This window comes from Lotus japonicus, chromosome 1 (assembly GCF_012489685.1).
Source record: "Lotus japonicus ecotype B-129 chromosome 1, LjGifu_v1.2".
Classification (NCBI taxonomy): Eukaryota; Viridiplantae; Streptophyta; class Magnoliopsida; order Fabales; family Fabaceae; genus Lotus; species Lotus japonicus.
This window is the reverse complement of record NC_080041.1, coordinates 16,628,724-16,650,858: the sequence shown is the minus strand read 5'-3', so window position 1 is coordinate 16,650,858 and position 22,135 is coordinate 16,628,724. Positions and strand designations below refer to the sequence as shown.

The 22,135-nt window shown below is 30.0% G+C and overlaps 1 protein-coding gene and 3 long non-coding RNA genes across 8 annotated transcripts; 2 read left to right on the top strand and 2 right to left on the bottom strand.

Moving 5' to 3' along the window:
* Positions 1 to 2,850: 2,850 nt before the first annotated feature.
* Positions 2,851 to 4,824, bottom strand: LOC130733876 (uncharacterized). Its single transcript, XR_009017661.1, has 4 exons — positions 4,583 to 4,824; positions 4,298 to 4,406; positions 3,957 to 4,118; positions 2,851 to 3,196 (listed from the first exon to the last, which is right to left on the bottom strand). It is a non-coding gene; the product is annotated as an uncharacterized LOC130733876 (long non-coding RNA).
* A 4,728-nt stretch (positions 4,825 to 9,552) lies between these two features.
* On the bottom strand, positions 9,553 to 11,281 carry LOC130731652 (uncharacterized). Its single transcript, XR_009016772.1, has 4 exons — positions 10,996 to 11,281; positions 10,832 to 10,884; positions 10,413 to 10,568; positions 9,553 to 10,125 (listed from the first exon to the last, which is right to left on the bottom strand). It is a non-coding gene; the product is annotated as an uncharacterized LOC130731652 (long non-coding RNA).
* A 987-nt stretch (positions 11,282 to 12,268) lies between these two features.
* On the top strand, positions 12,269 to 14,290 carry LOC130733875 (uncharacterized). 5 transcript variants are annotated; one of them, XR_009017660.1, is made up of 5 exons: positions 12,269 to 12,464; positions 12,571 to 12,698; positions 12,795 to 13,014; positions 13,122 to 13,166; positions 13,256 to 14,290. It is a non-coding gene; the product is annotated as an uncharacterized LOC130733875 (long non-coding RNA). The 5 variants fall into 5 exon arrangements; XR_009017656.1 differs by having other exon boundaries at positions 12,269 to 12,698; positions 13,256 to 13,414; positions 13,940 to 14,290; XR_009017657.1 differs by lacking the exon at positions 12,571 to 12,698.
* A 4,802-nt stretch (positions 14,291 to 19,092) lies between these two features.
* On the top strand, positions 19,093 to 20,296 carry LOC130733874 (transcription repressor OFP3-like). The gene has a single exon (XM_057586157.1). The coding sequence runs from the start codon at positions 19,203 to 19,205 to the stop codon at positions 20,247 to 20,249; it is 1,047 nt and encodes a 348-aa protein (XP_057442140.1). The 5' UTR covers positions 19,093 to 19,202; the 3' UTR covers positions 20,250 to 20,296.
* Positions 20,297 to 22,135: the final 1,839 nt, after the last annotated feature.

Below are 22,135 nucleotides of genomic sequence, written 5' to 3'. Positions count from 1 at the left end.
TTCCAGCAGCAATGTCAGATATCTTGTTCAAAGTTTGGGCTATCATGTATCGATAAATTGATATAAAGTAGGATGAAAAAAAAATCATTACATACTCAAATATAAAGTTATATCACCTTAAAACATTCTAAGCTTGCCCATCTGTAATCATTGATGGATCCATAAGTTTTATCTTGTGGAACAATATATACATGTAATTTATTTTTCAAAACTCCAATTTAATCATAAAATTTGATGTGGGGGCAATATAATATTGTAGGAGCAATTATAATTTTAGTACAATATATATTAGTACCTCATATAAAATTACTATAAAATAGTATTAGTATAATTTATCAAAAATCTTTATGAGGGCATAATTCTCCTTCAAGGTGGATCCACCCTTGTTTGTATCTGACCCGTGGGTATATGTACCTGCAAAGTGACTAAAAGATTGAACCTTTGTGAAATTCAATGTAAATACCTCAACAGAGACTATGTGAAGCGCACATTTTGAATAGTCATTAATAGTACTAATTTATATAGTTGTGGGGAAAGTAGTTTGTGGAAATATTAATTTTTGGAGTGATATCATACCTGATATTAAAACCACAACCTTTAAGTTTTGTCAACTAATATTACATTAATTATTTACTAATTAATAGTTATCTAAATCAAAACTAATGAATTGTGTCTTATGGAATTTTCTAACCCATATAAACTAAATGGTAATATACCGTCTAAAAAAATTGGCAAGGTTTTTTTGTTTTTTTTGGTTTTTCAGTTTTCTTCCCTTCCTTCCCTTTCGAGGGAGTTGTATGAACCTTTTGATTTTTAATAATTTTTTTCTAGAAAAAGAATGAAGGTAGATAATTAAAATTCCAATACAATTAAAAACATTTAATTCAATATTTATATAGTTTCATGGAAAAGACATTAGTGGAAACTGGGAAGGGTAATTTTGCATTGATGTCGTATTTAATATTTAGTCCACCCTTCAACTTTTAAGGATTAATATTAATATTCATTATTATTTAATTAATAATCCACTTTATCTTCTTTTTTTTAACAATAATCCACGTTAATTTCTCAAATCTAATTATGTGTATGAATTTCCTAACTCATATGAACTAAATAATAATAAACTCATTTAATTAAAATCGAGGTAAATTGAATACAGATATAGCATGACATTCATGGGATAATGACAGGATTGAAACTGTCAAATAGAATTTCAAGGGGAAAAGATAGTAAAAAGGTTTTTTTTTTTGTTTCATCGAAAAGTTAGTAAAAAGGTTATTAAAACCACCAATGTTAGCTTTTAAGAATTAATATCAATATCTATTCAAAAAAAAGAATTAATATCAATACTTTTCAACAAAAAAAGAATAAATATCAATATTTATTATTATTTAATTAGTAATTCTATCAATTAAAATTAATTATGTGTTTTGAAAGAAAAGTTATGCAACATTAACTACTTATCTATGTTCTATGGAAGAAGGAAGGATATAAGGGAATTGAATCTTCAAGAAAGTAATTGATATAAGAATATTAATTCATTAAAATAATGTAAAATTAACCACCAGTGTTTTAGTCAAAACTCAAAACTATGTAACAGATTGAGAGACGTTCAAAAAAAGGAAGAGGGATAGGAAGGGTGGTTTACTGTTTATTTTTTAAATGATAAACGACATTAATAACGTAACTGATGTGAATTGTTGGAGAATTTTTAGGATCTAAGCAATTATTGTGGTGCATTATATTCCTTTCCTTAATTAAATTAAAATTAAATTACAAAGCTTACAAATTGCAATTTGAATTAATGAATTTTTGGTACATTAAAAAGATAAATTACTCTTTCTAGGAGATCATTGGACCTCCTCACCCCAACGTATATGTCCCCTAACTCTTATCACTTGAGATATTATTCGGGAACGAATTAATGGATAAGTATTAACTTTTTTAAAATACACATGATGGAGGATTAAAATTTGTCGTTAATTGAGTTAGATTATAAAAGGTTTCCCCGAAAATCTAATGACATTGTAATATTTCTTCTATAATAATTACACTCAAAGTAAAAAATAGTTTAGACTCTCATCATTTAAATTTTTAGTATAAATTCTAATTTAATAAAAAGAGATTAATTTCTAAGCACCGATACATTCATTCAATCACATTCTTAAATCACCTAATTTTGTGGATATGCACGGATCGATTCTTTGTTTACGCTCAATCCATTGGAGCATAAATAAAAAAAACAAAAACACGTTGATTCCATAAAGGCTTTAGCTGCACTATTTATATCAAGAATTTATTATATATATTGAATGAATTAAAATTAAATTGCTTTTTTAAAGTGAGACAATAAATAATAGGTAATGATAAAAAAAACTTATCTATTTATTTCAATTTTTTTTTTGTAAATGCTTATACAGTTTTGTGCAGATAAAAAAATTCAATGAAAACATGGTAGTTGTGCTCGTGTGCAATTTACTTTATTTTTTCAAAATTTAAAAATCAAGGAGAGAAATATAGCTCTCCACTTTGAATATTTGTAGATTTTGGTGACACTTTTAGACTTTTTAAATTTAAATCAATCAAGAAGAGAAAGATAGCTCTCAATTTTGAAAATTTGTAGATGTCGGTGACACTTTATAGACATTATATAAGTGCATAATGGAACGGGTGAATAAGAAATAAAAATGGACCAAAAAATGGTATATAAGAACTGATATAATATGTTTAATTCCTCCTTGTTGGTGGCTTGAATACCGTGTGAAATTATAATAGATATGTTACACTTTGGATCGGTATACAGAGAACACATTTTGTGTTGTCTCTTGAAGCTGTTGAAGAGACAATAGATGGCTGAAAACTTTACTCTATTAATGTCATGCCCCAAGTATAAAAATATCTCAAAGTATGGCTTCTAAGACTATTATAAAAATCTCTTTACACAATCATACATTCACTCCTAAAATACTTTCATACCCCAACAACAACTAATAGACCCATCACATTCTCTAGAGCTCGATTGAGAAAAGAAAAACATTATGTCAGGTATGATCACATCATCAATGAAAAGAACTCCTGACACAATCTCAGTTTTCCTTCTTCTCTCCACTCTGCCACTTTGGTGCCTATTTGTTCTTCGACTTCTGCATGCCTTTCGCTTGTCTCACCAATGAAAGGAGTTAGAAATCCCAGTGTTCTGAAAAACATAACAGTGTATTTTGAAAACATAAAAAAAATTGGTCATAAGAACTAAGATGTGAACTTTTGGCAATTTATAAGCCTAGTCATAAAACATAAGTGAATCTCCTTCATACACAAAGGAGGCAAACAATTAATTAATCTCTCATAGATGAGTTTGTAAATTTGATAGAAAGCTTCATATCGGTCCAAACTGCATTATAATTTTGGGGAAAAAGAAACCCTCATCACATCATTAACTGCAAAGGTCACAAAATTCATGTTAATCAAAGTATTCAGTATAGATTTTGTTATAAACGAATCTTAGAGAATAGTGCCCTTGGTTTTCCTAGTCTGGACAAAAGGTCAGCAATGACCACAATAAGGTGATGAAAGTTTCACGAAAATTGACCACAATGCTACCCAAAGTTTCCCATCGAAATTCCAAATTCTACTTCCATTATTGAATTGATAGAGAGGAAATCTCAATGTGAGCACACTTCTAATTGGTGAAGAAAAATTAAGCAAGACATTAGGCTTCCGACACTAAAATCCTTCTTGTTTGCTTAAAATCCTTTACATTCACTTTTTGGTAGATCTTAAGTTTCTCATCATTAAGATTCCATTAAAATCTGTTTTTTTGTTAAGAAATAAGAATTTGATTTAGAGGTAAGAACAAACAACCAAAAGTAGGAATTAAACAACAGCCAAACCAATATTCATAAGTTGTTATTTGTTTCACATCCATAATTAATGCTAGTTATAAACATTATAATTACCTGGTTCTGGTCCTTCCAGTGCTGCTCAATTATGGAAAATACTCTCTTCATTCTTAGGCTTATACCAACTGTTGGAACTTGGTTTGAGCCAAACATCCCTATCATGGTATCCTATTGGCCACCACCAGCAATTGAACCAACCTGTGTAAAAACCATCCATCCCTAGATATAAGCAGAAACTTTCATTAAAATTTATTCAAACAAAACAGAACACAGTATATGCACAAATCGGACTCATAAGCCTACACACTACACAGAGTAAGCAAATAGTCATGAAACATCCGTAGGCTTTCTGAATAAGAATCATTGCAGAAAAATGAAGAGAAAAGAAACAAAATTACCTTCAAAGAAATACGTATCCTAGAATAGAACCAAAATGCTGCAACAAAGAAATTCATACATAGATGTTTGCAGCGAGCGAGATATCATTCGGGTAGCACAGGAGGGAATCTGAAATCTCAAAACCATGGTAAGCCCAAAGCACAGAGAAACGATGCAGCATAGAGCAAAAAAGAAGACCTTTTAAAACTTTAACCTTGGAAAGCAATAAACATCAAGATTAAAAATAACGGGCCAAGAATGAGATCGAAACAGGAAATTGAAAACCTGGTAAATCTGATACTTACAACATCAGAAGATGAATCTCTAGCACTGCTTCTCAGTTCCAACCCATTCGAGTTTAGGGCTCTGTGATGGTTTGAGATCGAGAGAGGTGAATCTTCTGTGTTCCAATTGTAATGCGAAGGTTTATTGTAGAAGGCACAAATAGATTTTCAAAACCCCATCGTTGCTATCAATTTACAACGGAAAAAAAGGAAGAGGAAGCGTGTCTGTGCGTTACAAAAGCAGAGGATCCGTTTTCTTATTTTACACCGAGAAGGGATGTGAGGAAAAAGAAACAACGGCCAAGATCAATGGCAATGGACGATCATGATTGTTTTCTAATTCAATTACTAATACAATTACAGAATTATCCATGCAAAATAATTGAACAATGTGTAATAATTGAGGGAAATTACTAATTTATCCTTAAACTGCAAAAACTTTGCGTTGCACGGGTTTACTTACAATATTTTTTAACATTATTTAAAAATTATTATAGTTTAACTAAATAATTTTTTTTATTTATTATAAATATAAAAAAATTGTGTGAAGACATTTCAATAAATATTATTATAGTTCTTTTTGTATAATTAATTAATATTTTTGTATAATTAATTAATATTATTCAAATTTAATTATTAGAATAGAAATAATTTTAGCAATAAGAATTTTTATTTATTTAATAATATGAAAAATTATTAAGTTTATTTAAAATATTTAAATTACGTAAAAAATGTTAAGTAATAAGTGCTTAATGTCATGAAATATGTTTTGATATCATTCTTTATACTTCTTACTTGGAAAGTCATTTACTATGACATGTCAAGACCAAAAAGAATAAATTAATTTTAATTTTTTGAATTATAATAAGTGATAACTTAAATAGACTTATGATAAAAAAATTCATAAAATATTATCTTATGAATTTAGTTTTTTTTAACTTATTTGGTTTGCGAATGTTTTCTCACATTCGTTAGTAATGAGACTAATTCCTTGAGGCTCTACGATCACGTTAAGTGGATAGGTCATACCTCTCACAACAAACATTTATTCAACTTTGGCTATTATTATTTTTCTTTATTATGCTTCATCGAGTAATTAAATACCTTTCAGCGGCATTTTTCAATTTTAAAATATTTGATCTATATTATTTTTTATTTAATAATTTTAATTTTTAAAATTTGTCAAATGCAAAACTTAAGATAATTTAAGTGTTTTTTGAAAGTAAATTTTAAGTTGATGAATGTTGTTAATTAATGTAAGTGGTTGAATATTTTTTGACAATACAATTTTTTTCAGTTTTTAATTATTTTTTAATATATTATTACAAAGTTATGAGAGTTTTATGATTTAATGTATTTAATGTAGAACTCATTAAATAGTTTTTTAATTTTAAAACTATTTTATCTAAATTTTTGTTAATAAATATTATTTTTTATTAAATTTAATTTTTAATATTTGTGAAATTTAATTTATCAAATGTTGAGATATGACATGTTTTTTTTGTATTTGGTTTGATTTTGACCCATATCATGAGAGGGCTTGTTCTCATGTTTTTTTATCATTCAATAATATATTTTGTTTACGAAAAAACAATATTTGTGAAATACAAAACTCAAGTATTTTTTAGGTTTATGAATGTTATTATTTAATGTAAATAGTTTAATAGTTTTTGACAATATAAATTTTTTCAATTTTAATTTAATTATTGTTTAGTATATTTATTACAATTTTTTTCGGATGCTTTTAATATGCAACACTTGAGTTTTGCTTATGTATTTAATGCAAAAACTCAAGTGTGCTTTACATATATATATATAGATATAATTTTTTTTAAATTTAAAACTATTTTATCTAAATTATTTATTAGTAAGTATTATTTTCTTATTGAATTTAATTTTTAATATTTGTGAAATACAAAACTCAAGTAAATTTTAAGTTTATGAATGTTGTTATTTAATGTAATTAGTTGAATATTTTTTACTATATAAATTTTTATTTTTATTACAATTTTTTGTTTTGTTTGAATGCTTTTAATACAATGCAACACTTAAGTTTTGCTTATGTATTTAATACTAAATCTCAAGTGTGATTTATATATATATATATATATATATATATATATATATATATATATAAATAGATATATAGAAGATAGATAGATTTAAAAGTATTTTACTATTTTATATAAATTATTTATTAATAAATATTATTTATTATTAATTTTAATTTTTTATATTTGTCAAATGCAAAGCTTAAGTCAATTTTAAGTTTATGAATGTTGTTATTTAATATAAGTAGTTGAATAGTTTTTTTATTAAATAAACTTTTTCAGTTTTTAATATATTTAATATTTTTTAATGTATTTAATATAAATGTATTGGAGCTTTATGGTTTAATGCATTTAATACATGCAAAACCTCAAGTCTCCTTTACATATATATATATACTAGTATTTTTACCCGTGCGATGCACGGGGATTCATTTATTTATTGTGTGAATTTTTGTAAAGATAATTTATGGATTAAAAAAAATTATTTTAGATATTAAGAATCATAAATTTGTTTGTGTTTTTCTTGTGATGAATGTGTTTGTTTTTTTTATCGAAGAGAAAATATTTTATTTATTTGTGTTTTTTGTCCTTGTTTACGTAAATGTTGTATTGTTTAATTTTTTTATATAACAATTTGGTTGTTTATTTTAGAGGTTTCATGAGGTTGCTATGAACCAAATTGCGACCCAAATCCTTGCGCAGAGACCTCCCTAGGGTGGGTGTTTTGTGGGTTGGTGTTCCTGATCGAATTTGGTTGTTTTTCCTTTGGTGTTTGTTGTGGTAGTATGTCTTTGGGTCTTTGTAATCTTCTGATCTTGAGGTTTCTGGTCTTGTAGTTTTTAGGTTTGTAGGTTGGTGTTCTCTGAGGTTGGTCACTTTCTTTTTGGTTGGTTGTAGGTTTCTTGTCTGTTGTATAGCTTTATGATCTTTTACTTTGGGGACTCTCTTTCACTATGGGTGATTAGATTTTTGTTGTTACTAATCACCATCCTGCTTTGTCTGCTTTTAAGCTTTGTTTTCAAAGCTGTAATTGATATATTATTTTGCTTTCTAAAAAAAGTAAGACATATGAACTAATAATAGAGACTGAGAAAATCCTTATTTATTTTTGCAATTCAAATAATTACATGCATTGAGAATTATGATTGTCGTGACAAATTCCTTGAAATAAAAGAAAATAATAGCGATAAATAATGAGGTTTTATTGAATTAGTTTTATATTTGTATTATTTTAATTAATAAGGACAAATAATATTTATTTTACGAATTCCTTGTGTAATTTTGAAAGAAAATCAGATAGGTAGACTAAACTATAGAAGCCATTCGATGATCAGAATGTGGGATTAAAAATTCATGAAAGGTGTCTAGGCTAAATTCATCGTTTAATTGTGGTTACTAACTATGTGAAGTGCACATTTTTGAATGAAAAAATTGTTACTAAGTTATATAGTGGAAGGGGAAAAAGGTTTTGTGAAAAGGATATTTTTTCATTGATATAACTTTTATGGATTAATATCATTTATTAATTAATTAATAGGTTTTTGAATAAAAACTAATTAAACATGTCTTATGAAATTTTCTAGCTTTTTTTTAAAAACTAATTTCCTAGCTCATATGAACTAAATAATAATAAACTCATTTACAAAAATTGAGGTAATCAATTAAAATTTTAAAACAATTAAAAATCATTTAATTTAATATTTAAATATTTGCAGGGCAAAGGATAGTTAGAGGTTATTTGTTGCATTGATATATATATATATATATATATTTAATATTAAAACCACCACCTTTAACTTTTATGGATTCTTTCAAAAAAAAGAAACTTTTATGGATTAATATTAATTTTTAATCAATTAATAATTCTTTAAAATAAAACTAATTGAGAGCTAATTTAAGAGGACCAAGCATCAACACCACCCAGGTGTTTCATGGATTAGTAGCGAGAAAATGCATAGCTAGAAATATATATATATATATATATATATATATATATATATATATATATTGTTCATTTCCTTTAGGTATTACAATTTAAATTTTCATGTACTCTTAACTTTTAAAACGGACCTTTCATTGTAGTTTCAGCAATAGTTTTCACAACATTCCTACTATTTATTAATTATTATCTATCTATTATTTATGAGATTTATTCATAGCTATTAAACTTTTCTCTTCTAATTAACTAATGGTTTCATGAAATTAAAATCACATTTCAACCGTTACAAAGTAACTACTATTATTTATGAGATTTATTCATAGCTATTCGGCTATTCCTCTTCTAATTAACTAATGGTTTCATAAAATTAAATTCACCTCTCAGCTGTTACAATTAGGCCCCGTTTGGAAAAACAACTTAATTAAGCGCTTATGACATAAGCGCTTATTCATAAGCTATTTTTACAAATTTATTGAAATAAATTAAAAATAAGTTGTATATAAGCATAAACTGTTTTTCATAAGCTATCCTGAGTAGCTTATGAAAATAAGCTGAAAATACTTATGGCAGGCCATAAGCTGTTTGCATAAGCTCTCCCAAACACTGACATAAGAGCATATGCTGTCAGATAAGCTCAAATAAGCTCTTCCAAACTGAACCTTAATCAATTTTAATGTCTCTCATCTGTTACAAATTAATCATTATTAATGCTTCTTCACACATTTCTAAGTAATCACTTTAATGTATCTCAATTGTTACAAACTAATAACTTCTAATGTCTCAACCGTTACAAATTTAACACTTTTAATGTTTCTTCATCATCTATAGTTACTATATCTCTTAAGACTCACCTTACAATATTATCTTAGTACTTCTAACTTAAAATACTATTTCATCAGGAAAATTTGTGCTACGAATTCCCTATAAATGTTACTTACACCTGAATTGCATAAGCCTCAATTCCTAGCTCAATCTTGAGAACCAAATACTCACCAAATCAATTAAACAGATAACAAACACTACTCATTTACCAACAAAAGGTTCTCCAGACACCTACAAAATGTTCTCCAGACACCAACAAAAGGCAGAGTAACTGCATGACAAAAACTTTGACACAAATTAAAAATCCAAGCTCTTTTTGCTACAAAGAACAAATTGGACACAATAGTTTCTCATAATAACAACATTTCCCTAAAATCTCCATGGAAAAATCTATTCTTCTTCGGTACATTTGCTCCCCCCAAGAAAAATTGGAGATTAGACTAAGATATACAAAATAACCCCCAAAAAGAAATTAAAAGAATAGAGACATATATTAAGTATCAGAAAATAAATCACCCCCACTCGATATGTTGAAGACCAACAAATTAATAAGAGAGCTCACCCCCCACAAAGCAGCACATGATATGCATGAACACAAAGAATACTTGAACTGGGATAAGAGCTCCAACCCCGGAACCAAGCTGTGAAATCTTCAAAGCATGATTCTTAATTCCAAAATCCAGACCCCTCCATTCTTGAACTGCCACGATTCTGGGAGCATCTTCTCTTCCAACCACATATGCATCAAATGCCTGATCATGGAAAATTCATCAAAATTACTTGGAATGGAAGTCATTAGTATAGCATGAAATAATCAGATCTAACAATAATTCACTTATCAAGAACTGATTGTGATAAAGTAACTCTGTGCACATGTGTCAAGTTTTGTACACAAATAGGAAAACATAGATGGGCGATCAAAATTCTCATAAACCAAATCATGTGGCTTCAAATTTATCAAATGAAAGGCCAGTTGGGGACAACTATAAGAGCCAGCAGGAAAAAAAAGAGAGAGAGAGAGAGAGAGCAGGTAATGAACCTGATTGAGAGTTGCAGAGAATGACCAACCCAGAACCAAGCCCGCTCTTCTAATGCAAAAACACCATGATCAATACAGACCGAAGAAAGTTTGATCACCCATGGATAGAAGCTTCATCCAGCAAACATCAAATTTGGAAAAGATTCTAACAAATATCTAAAACCATAAACAAAGAGAAAAGAACCTCGTGAATGAAATAATCCAGTTAAAAGAAATAAAGTTAAAGTTCAAAGGTGCATCAGTTTAATTCGTTCAAAGAAATGGTATTAAATTTCTAACATAATTCAAACCAAACACACACAAAGTACTGAAAACCAAATCTGAAATAAGGAGAAACAGAGAGTCTGAAATGAACACAAAGAGCGATGATAGTTATTGAAATTGGGGAGATTAAAGGGACTGAAAATTGAAAGAATCACCTGCAATGCGACTGGTTTGATAGAAATCAGGGATTCATAACCTGGCACAATTCCTGAATAAAGCAAACAAATGGATGATATAATGGATGAGATAAAATGCTATAGAATCTCTGAGTGAAAATTAATAGTAAAGTAAAGTAATTTTGAGATTGAATTGGCCTCACCTCGATTCTGTTGTCGTGATAAAATTAATAGCGAATCCCTCACTATCACTGGTGGTGCGAATTTCCAAAGGCATCAAGCGAACACGATACCTTGTCTCCTTCTTTTCCTTCTTCTTATTCTCTTGCTTCCGATTCCAAAGCGAAGCTTCTCTTGCTGAACAATCCTTCGCTCTTCACCACAATCTCTTCCCCAAATCAATTGCATTTCATTATGAAGAAACGGAGCGGATTTGTGAGTAAAAGATCAAATGAAGTTTGTGATTTGGGAGATAAAACGACAGTGAGATAAGAAGTGATTTGGAATGATAAAAGGCAAGCAACAAACGGCTGGGATTGAATATCTCAACAATAATATGTCCTTTTACTAAAATACCCATACTGGAAATCAAACTATAGTACAATGGTTTGCTGAATTCCAAAATTGCCCTTAAGGTGGAAGAAACTCTCCCTTTATATAGTTTATAGATAGATAGATAGATAGATAGATAGATAGATTTATAGATAGATAGATAGATAGATAGATTCTCCCAATAAAAAAAAAGTGCTTATTCATAAATTAATTTTATAAAATTATTAAAATAAGTTAAAAATAGGTTGTAGAATGTATAAGCTTATACATAAGCTAACACTACTTGAAATTAGTCACTTACCTGCTTATTTTCCTGCGAATTTGTGAATTCCGAATACCTTTGTTGCTAATTTTTCTGCAATTATTTAAAATCCTAGAAATTTCAAATATATTTGCAGGTAAACTTTCTTTAAAAATTTTCCTTGTGAATACTTTTGAAGATAAATTTGCTAAAATCATCAAAGTTTTCGACAGATCGTAAGTCGCAAAAATATTTGCAAAAAATACCTCCGAAATGTCATGCATATTTAAATTCGTAGGAATTTTACTCATAATTGAAACAAAAGTTGTAGAAAATACCTTTAGAAATGTTTGGAAGGAAAATGTGCTCATAATAGACAAATTTCTAGTAGTGTAATCTAAACGACTTATGAAAATAAAGTCAAGATAGCCATAGACTAATTACTTAAACTCTTTCACGCACTTGCATACACATCTATCTATCTATCTATCTATCTATCTATCTATCTATCTATCTATACTATATATAAAGGGAAAGTTTTGGAAGTCTTAAGGGTAAAACTGTATTTCAATAATTTATTCAACTGCACACACAACTTTGGCATGGGTATTTTGGTAAACATGAATGTATAATTTATCAAAGAAGCAATCTCAGCCATCCTTTTAATCCTCCGTTCAGTTTTGGCTTGACAAAACCCTTTGGCTTTCATTCTTCTTAATGGTTTTCGTAACCGAGAAAACGTTTTGATCTCTCAACTACTCAACCTGCAAAACGTTTTGAGTCTCCCCATCTGTGTATTGTCTTGGTTATAAAGAGGACTGGCTTCGCTGATTTCTCTTTCACCCCGTTTCCCCTAATCCTTTCTTCGTTCTTTCACAGGTGATTGCTTTCCATTATATTGTTTCATTATTATACCTTTTCATTTTTCAATGTCTGAAAAATCTCAGCCAAGGTTTTGCTTTTGTTGTTTATTCTTTTAAATCAGGTGAAACTTCATGTCTTGCAAGTTCAAGCTATCCTTTCCAATTACTTTTTTAATGAATATGATATTGTCTTATTATATAAGAAAAGAAAAATAGTCATGTGAAAGAATGTAGAACTATACTACTAATGGTGAGTCTTGCACAAGAAAAATTGTCTTTCTTTATGTTCTCAAAAAGTTAGATATTTCAAATCTATAATATCTTGCCTATTTAATTTTTCATGAAGATGGTTTGGCAAGAAAAGAACTTTGGGATCAGAAAAGCTTTATGCCAGTGTGGAAAAAGGGTGGTGAATAGAATAATTGATGGCTTCCTCTCCAAATATAAAGCCTAAGATCATCAGAGGCTCCGCTGGCTATGTATGTGAAAGCTTTAATCCTTTTGGTGTTTTAAAACTGTTATGGAGGTGGTGATTCTGATATGTTTGTTTAAATTCTGGCAAGTGGGTAAGGAATTAAATCTCATGCTTTCTTTTCTTCTCTCTGTTACCCAAGATTTACAAGTTTAGCCAAATGAATAATTTTAAACTTTCTGTTTATGTATTGTTATGAAGGAGGTCTGCTGCACAAATCGCTAGCTCACATCAAATTGCGCTTAGGTACATCCCCTTTATCTTTCCCATTTGGTGAAATTGAAGTATATATCCTTTACTATTAGACTAAAATATTGAGCAACAATATTTTTCAGATATAACCAAGAAAGGATATGGAGACTAAAATATTGAGCAACAATATTTTTCAGATATAACCAAGAAAGGATATGGAGATTCCATGTCCATATGCGATGATTATATTGCCAATGTCTTTGGAGAAAACTGAAACACTGCATAGTGATTCACATCATATGGTAATGTGGACATTGATGGATGTGATGCACAGATGATCCTTTTGAAGTAGTTGAATATATTGAGGATTTTCATTCTTTGTATTGGGAACTGGAGGTATCTGATTGTTATAATTTTTTAACTTCAACTTGGAAATTGATAGAAGTTTAAGGAGGGCATTGACTTCAAATTGCGGGTAGTTTCACCAAAGACTTAAGGAAAGGAAGCAGCATGGGGAGTTGCACATATTGTTACTATCTCTTAAATTAACTTGCTCTAATGAGTCTTTGTTGGTTGAATTGAGCTCATTTTCTCAAGCCTTAAGAGCAAGTTTCCTAAATTTGATGGTTATGTAGATGTTTTGCCTTTGTTGACTCCTCTTGCTTTTATATCTTAATTTTAGCAGATACACATTTTCAATGTTATAAAAATTGATGTGTCTTGCTTGCTGAAATGAACTAATATAGTTAACAGAGGAGAATTCTTATTGCTTACTTATTAGAATGTGAAGATAAATTGTCTAATTTACAAAAGATTTATGTCTCCAGGTTCTTTCTGAGGAAAATCAACGCGCAATTGTAGTTAACTGGTGGTACTAATTTACAACAGATAAGATGGATGACAGCTGAGGTGTACTGGCTCTAATTTACAGCACTGAAAAATATCTTATCTTTTGAGTTTTTTCCGCTTTGTTTCTATATATGGAAATTTGAAGTACGATTGAGTTGCAGTGCTTACCTGCTTGCTCACAATCAAAGTGTTTAATTGGGTTTTGTGATTTTAGCTCTTAATTTCAAGAGTAAGAATTTCATTTTAACTTCATGTCGTTTTACATTTAGCTTGCTGGATGTTAATTAATTAGGCCCTTTGTAGTGGAGAGTGGAAAATCTGCTACCTTATTCAGTCATCTTCTTTAACTTCTGAATTTAAACTGAGTTAATTACTTTTTTTGTGTGCACAACTTATTTTTTAATCATACCAACCAAGTATGTCATATCTGCTATAGTCATCTTCTGTCTGCATTTTCTTTAGAATCCCTATTATAAGACATTGATTGGTGTTTGAATTAGATTCTGGAATGTTCAACTCTTCAAGAGTCCATTCTGCATTGAGTCGTTGCCTTTTCTTTCAAAATAAATTGTTTACTTAATTTATTACTAAGAGTAGTGCTAAGAACACTCTCCTTTGAACACTCTCTCAAACACTCACTCTATGATTGGTTAGGGAGTGTTGCTAACATTTCTCTATTACTAATATTCTCATTCTTAAACTTTCACATGCCTTCTGCCTTATACATTTGATCAGTTATGGCTTTTGAATCATCCTCTATAACCGATCAGTACTTTGGTTAGCTGAAATTTTAATAATTTTCTTTATGGACAATCTATAACTGAACTGTTAAACATACAAAGTTGCAGTTTTTTCTGTGTAGATTTTACTCACATAATTTGTAACAAAATAAAAGGATACTTGGAAGGATTCCAGATATTGAACTGAAATTGAGGTATATTTGCAAAAGGATTACCTAGAAGAACAGACAATGATGTTAAAAACTATTGGAACACAAAACTGAGGACAAAGAAAATGGGCATGGGAATTGATCATGTAACCCATAAGCCAGTGTCAAAGGTCCTTTCTGACATTAGTGGCTCCCAAGCACTAAACACCAAATGAATTTTGTCAACAAAGACTTAGTGAGAAATATGTTACCAACATGAACTAAGCACAATGCAGGTCGTGTTAAGAAAAAGTTAATGGTGGAGCACACACAAGAGGATCGTCAAGCTCACTCATGGGAACTTCAGGTACAGTACCAAGTCAAGTACCAAGTCATGAACCCAGAGAATGTACAACCACGTATGTTTAGTGAAGCTATATCCTCAAGCTCATCTTCATCTTCCTCTAATCTAATGCGATTAAGCTCGCCACAATCCTATTCTTGCCAAATTTCTTGGACTCAAATTACAAGATGGGATAAAGGGTCTCAAAGCTGTGCTCTTTGTGACAATAGAATGTGAATTCAAGCTAGCATTCATTTTAAAGTGATCCATGTATTCTCTTCCCCAATCAAGTTATTGAATATTTTCATTTTATAATAAATTGAAATTATGAAGAGGAGTTTTAGAAAATGAAAAGTCATAAAATCATTAAATTAGAAAAGTTGTAACAATTAGAATAGTAAAAGATCAACATCTTTTTAAGTCGTAAAGTGTTCTCAAAGCATAAAAGAAACGGACGGAAGATGAAAGGTTCCAAAGGAATAGACGGATGTGATTGCATCTTTGGAAAATAATGTGATTTTTTACTAAAATATCCATGCAGAAAATTCAGTTGTTGTACAATGAATTCTTAAATTACAGATCTGCCCCTAAAGCTGTAAAAAATTCTCCTTATATATATATATATATATGGGGCGTATCCAGTTAGAACAATGTTTATTATGAGAGATAAGAGCATCAAATCTTGACCATTAAATTTAACATGAATGACATATGTGAATATATTTGTAGAAGTTGCTAGATTGTATATTTTGGCAGCTTTGGAATGACCTTTCACTTTCATCAAATTTTGTTTTTAAAATCATAGTTAATATTCTTTACACATCAAATAAATATAAGTTACAGATTTACATAGACATACATAATTAGTTTTAATTTATAGAATAGTAAATTAAATAATAATTAATATTAATATTAATCCTTAAAAGTTGAAGACGGTGGTTTAATACTAAATATGATCTCGATGTAAAAAATAACCTTCTCATTGTCCCTTCCTCTTGAAATTCTATTTGATGATTTCAATGCTCCCATCAATGTCATGCTATATCCTTCTTCTATTTACCTCAAAATATATTAAAAAGTGTTTATTGTTATTTTGTTCATATAAGTTAGGAAATTCCAAAGGGCACATATAATTAGTTTTGGTTTATTGAATTATTAGTTAAATAATAATTAATATTAATATTAATCAATAAAAGATAAAGGTGGTGGATTTATATCAATGAAAAAATAACATTCCCATTATTCCTATCCCTTCAGCTATATAAATATTAAATTAAATGATTTTTAATTCTATTAAAACTTTAATTATTTACCTCAGAATTTTTGTAAATTAGTTTATTATTATTTAGCTCATTACAATTTGGTTTATATAAGTTAGACAATTCCATAAGACACAATTGATATGTTTTGATCTAGAGAATTATTAATTAGTTAATAATTAATATTACTATTAATTATAAAAGTTTAAGGTGGTAGTTTAAATACTAAATATGATATCACCCAGAAAAAAAATCTCCAACTACCTATTTTTCCTACAATTATATAAATTGGAAACACCGCTCATTTAAAAGGTGCACTTCATAGTGTCTGTTTTGACATATTTGCATTGAATTAAGGCTCGAAATTTTAGTCGTTTTGCAGGTGCATATACAGAGTTTAGATAGTGATCTACTAGCTTAGAATGTTTAAATGTGTTATAACTTGCTCTATGATTTCAAAATAATTTTCTGTTGATTACATCCTACTTTATAATTTGGACAGTTTCCATGTATTATTGAGTCTTCCTACAAATAGGGTTTTTTCTAGGTTTTTTAACAGTAAAAAAACTTTCAAATTTCTGATTTATGATATCTAAATTTAATTTTATGCTTTTAATTCATAAAATTTCTTTTGATAAACGTAACAAATAAACACAGATTTTGAGACGTTATAGGCTATAAAAAAGTGAATATTATCTGAGGTTATTACTAATTTTATAAAGAGGCTCATTCATTTCTAAACAAGAGGAAAATATATGAAGTTACATATAACACATTCAAGGATGTGTGCTATGCGATAAGATTACTTGAAGATGATAAAGAATACATTGACGAAGTATTAGAAGCCTTGCATTGGGGTACTGCAAACAATCTTAGAAGACTTTTGCAACATTACTATTATCTTATCAACTTTTAAGGGTATAGTTCGTTTGGAAATAAACCTAAGAATATTTCAGAGATGATATTTTGCATAAACGAAGACTTCTTATGCAACGTAGTGGTAAGTACATTTTTAATCGAAGCTCATAAAAAAAAGTAAGGACAAGGACAAAAACAAAAACAAAAATAATTATTATGCTTCTGCAAAATAAAAACAAATGCATTAAAAAATATACATTTATATTTGCTTATATCTAAAATTAATTTTGTTTTTCTAATTCATAATAAAATATCTTTCAATAAACATAACAAAAAAAACACAAACTTAAAAAGAAAAAATACGCATGAAAAATAGAAATGAATAACCCCGTGCATCGCACGGGTAAAAGTACTAGTTTAAGCCATAAAGTAACTTAAATAAACTCTTTCAAACGAGACATAATCATCGATTTAAAATTGGAATTGTAATAATATTGCAAGCAAGTGTTCTTAGAATACATATATTATCTTCCGATGCAAGAAATTTTTTATATATATATATATTTTATTGAAAAGTAAGAAATTGTGCAAAGTCATTACATAGTTCTCTAACTTGGGTTGAATTTGTTTTTTGGTGAATACATTGGGCCTTGACCAAAAAAGAAACCACGGCAGGCTGTATCCCTTGACCAAAAAGAAGAAACAAATATCCAATAGGCTAAACAAGCCATGATGCTCCTCATACCTCATTTCATTACTAAAATCTGAATAAATATGTACAAGAAAAAACCTGAATAAATATAGATAAAGAAATAAGTAAATGACGAATCTAATACTTTGGTAGATGGTTGAGGCAGCACTAGGCATGTGGAGAATTCTGGATAAAAAGTCAAAGAAAGCCATCATTCATAAAGCCAAGATTTAAGGAATAAAATGAACCAGCACCTATAAATGTGCTGAATCAATGATTATTTTGTTCAATGTCAAATTTATATACCAGACAGAGCGTGGAGAACTGGATCATGGGTCTCAATCCTTTAGCTGCCAGCAAAAATGTTGGTAGGCAGAGCAATATCTTGTTGTATAGCCAAAAACACGTATATGACATAGGAAGTAAACATTTATCATACTACATAAAGAGGGAGTTAAGCTTAATTATGATTTTGGTCACTTTACTTTAGTAAATATGTGAATTTGTTCTAGAATCTTAGTTGCATAAACATTTATCATACTATATGCTTTTGCCATGAAACTTTTTAGCAGGATTATACTAAAGGATTCTAAATCTCACACTATAGGTTGTTGAATAGTTCCTATGAGTTGTTTCTAGAAGGATCAACTTAAGAAAAAAAATCTTAAAAAAGCCAGCAAATATTTGTTGGGCATTACCTTTTGCATAATGACAAATAGTATATGTTACTAAAAGTTTCTTGCACAAGTATATCTCACTTATTATTACTATGGGATTGATGGCTTAGATAAGCATGAATACAGAGAAAATTAATAATGTTCTAGTGTGTGTTTGGATACAAATTAAATCTTTAATGAAAGTATTTTTCTCTCCATCCATCGAAAGATGTCTGTTCACTTTTTGTCTCGAAGCGAGTGTTCGCACTGGTGCTAACAAGTATCCAAACATAAACTTAGTAATATAAACAGAAAGATCTTGGTGCATGTTTGCTGGTAGCAATGATGAGAAAAAATCATTTGGTAGACAAATTTGGTCCCTTTGCTTTCATGCTAGGACTTTTTTGGTGGGTGGACCTCCAACTTTATATTTTCCTTGTTATAACTAATCCTCCTCATTTTATACATCTTCCATTTCAGCTCATATGAATTTCAACACCTTTGGGGTATCACAACAAAAGCAACACTGAAAGTGAGTTTTTTGAAGTGCTTGAGTGATATCTCAAATGGGTAACCACAGGTTCAAATTTTCAGATATGATACCAAATGCTTGGTTTTACAAACTAAAAGATATGAGCAAATCAAGGAAGCAAAATGCAGGTTCTCATGTGATGAAGAGCAAACCTACCTCACCAACAACAGCATCCCAAAGGTCACAGCCAAGATATTCACATTATTTCTCCACTGAACCCTTTCACACCAAACACTTGAACATCCCTTTCAATGATTCACCAACAAGGTCCATATCCAAGAGAAGGTCAAGGAGAAAAACCATTTACAAGCCTTCAAATGATTGGACAAGTCCACATCAAGTCCAGTCACCAAACTATGATGTTTCCTCCATTGAAAATTCATCTCAATCTGATCTCCAAGAATGTGTTAATTCTGAGTCTGAATGTGATGCCTTTTCTGTTCCTGACTTGCTAAATGGAATAGCCTCTAATTGCAGCTGCAGAGTTAGTTCTTCCACCAATGACATCGTCATTGACATGAAAAATGAATCCTTCCATGGAAATTCTCAAAAGCTAGATGAGTTTGATACAATTTCACAGACAAGTCTAGCTCCAATTTTGACAAAGCAAGTGGAGTTTGATGATGAGGTAAGTGAAGCCACTGAAGTGAGAAGTTCAAATGAATCAGAGATTGATCAGTCTTTCTCTATCAAAATTTGCAAAGAGGAAACTAGTAGAACTCAAAGAAGGAGAAAGAAAAATTATAACTCTTCAGGCATAAGGCTTAGAGTCAATTCTCCAAAGCTAGGAAGCAGAAAAGTTCAAGGCTGTGCAAGAAGGAGTGTGTCATCTGGTGCAAGCAAAGATTCAAGGAATGCAGGATTTCCAGATGGATTTGCTGTTGTTAAGTCCTCATTTGATCCACAGAGTGATTTCAGGGATTCAATGGTGGAGATGATTGTGGAGAACAAGATCCGGGAATCAAAAGATTTGGAGGATTTGCTTGCCTGCTATCTTTCCTTGAATTCAAGTGAATACCATGAGCTTATTGTTAAAGCATTTGAGCAAATTTGGTATGACATGGCTCAACTTAGAATGTAACGATTTTAATAGTTATTCAATGCATGTTTATAGTCTTGTAACTACAACCACTCTCTAAATTAAATTTTGTTCTGAACTATCTGGATTAAAAATTTGGTATTCTCATATAAAGAATATTCTCAATTTTTAACAATATGAAATGTGCAGAGAAACATGAAATTTGGTGTCAAGAATAAATTTATTTTCTCTTTTCTATGGACTGCTATATCAGTATCCATTTCATGACTCAATCTCTGACTGGATGGTCTGATAATGGAGAAAACACTTTCTGAACTTTTTATGAAATTTTTTGTCTCAAGGGTTTTATTGACATCTTGCATACAATAAAATAAACACCATTTATATCTTAAGTACTATAGCCCAATTTTGGATCTCTGTGTAGCAGATTGTTTGGATGTGTTGGACACATATTCCAAACCACGTTAGGGAAGAAACTTCATATTGTAGCTTATGTGCTAACATGATTTTTAGGTCTAGATATGGAGTCCAAATGTGCAGCAAAACATGCACTTAGTGTATTTTCTTAATCAGGTTTATGTGAGATCCTACAAGAATGAGATGCCTGAACACCATCAAACTAGGACAGGAGGATGCATCACAAGTCAAGACAGTATGCATTTGCCAAACAGAAGTTGGACACAGTGAAGGCACTAGACAATTGCAGGATTTGCAGCTTTGCATTTCAGGTCATATGAAAATCACCTTGAATGAAAAGTCTTCATAATGTAGCCCTCTTTTAGCTACCTGCTAAATTAATAATCCTCAATGACATGAAAATGTCGTAGGTTTTGTTAAGAAAAAAACTACTAAGATTAGTATTCTGGGCCGAGACCCGACCAACTGGCCCTAAGTCACTGCACCGGTCTAAATGAGTAGGGCATCCAGGTTAAACAAGTTAGCCCGTTAAAACTATGGTTAGGTGGTTAATTATGTCATGTGGCCGTTCAGTTATGTCACGTAAGCATGCTGCAGTTGCCGCCTTACAACTAAAGAGACATTGACGACGAAGCTGACACTAGGTATATATATGGTTCATGTGATAAGCAAATGTGGATTCTAATAATTCTATTAATCTTCCTACACTTTAAGTTGGTTCATTGGCCTGGCTTGAACGTCAAAGTGTATTTTGTAGGTGCCTCACCACCACTGACTTGGAACCAGAAGTTGTGGAAGAACAATTGGTATTGGACATAGTTGTTTCTTAGTCAACGTTACAGTAAAGATGTTTCCCTCAATACAAGGTTTTGCCTCAAATACTAGCAAGTTGTACAGCTGACAAGTCCCTTTATATATACAGTAAAACATCTAAGGTCATGTTTCTTTCAGAAGTTTGCTAGAGACAGTTGCAGATCCTAGCTAGCTGTAATCTACCTCCGTTTGTAGTCCTATGAAACTGAAGTTTATGAATTTGTATTTCATAATCCATGCAGCATTGTAAATTTATCTGTCACCCCAATATACCCATTAGAATTGTGTTTGTAACAAGTTTACTCTTACTTGTAAGAACAGACTCTAAGAACATCATCATTCCACCGGGATCCAATATTATTTAGCTTCAAAATCAAGGGATAAGATTAATTATAATTTGATTCAAATCTGCATATCTACAATTATAGCCTAAAAGTTAACGCTATGCATCTAACAAATGAGACACACGCTGGTGATACGGCTCCAACCTTTCATAATATGGATTCATTAGTCATAAATGGGGTCCATCATTATACATCTCCTTTTACCATAAGTAAATTCTTTAGATAGATTAAAATAGTCAAACAAAGGGTGCTACTTTTGGACTCAAAATCGATGATTTGATGATATTTTGCTTCTCCTTTAGGTGATATATATAATATATAACGTCTATTGTTAAATAGTTTAAAAGGAAAAAC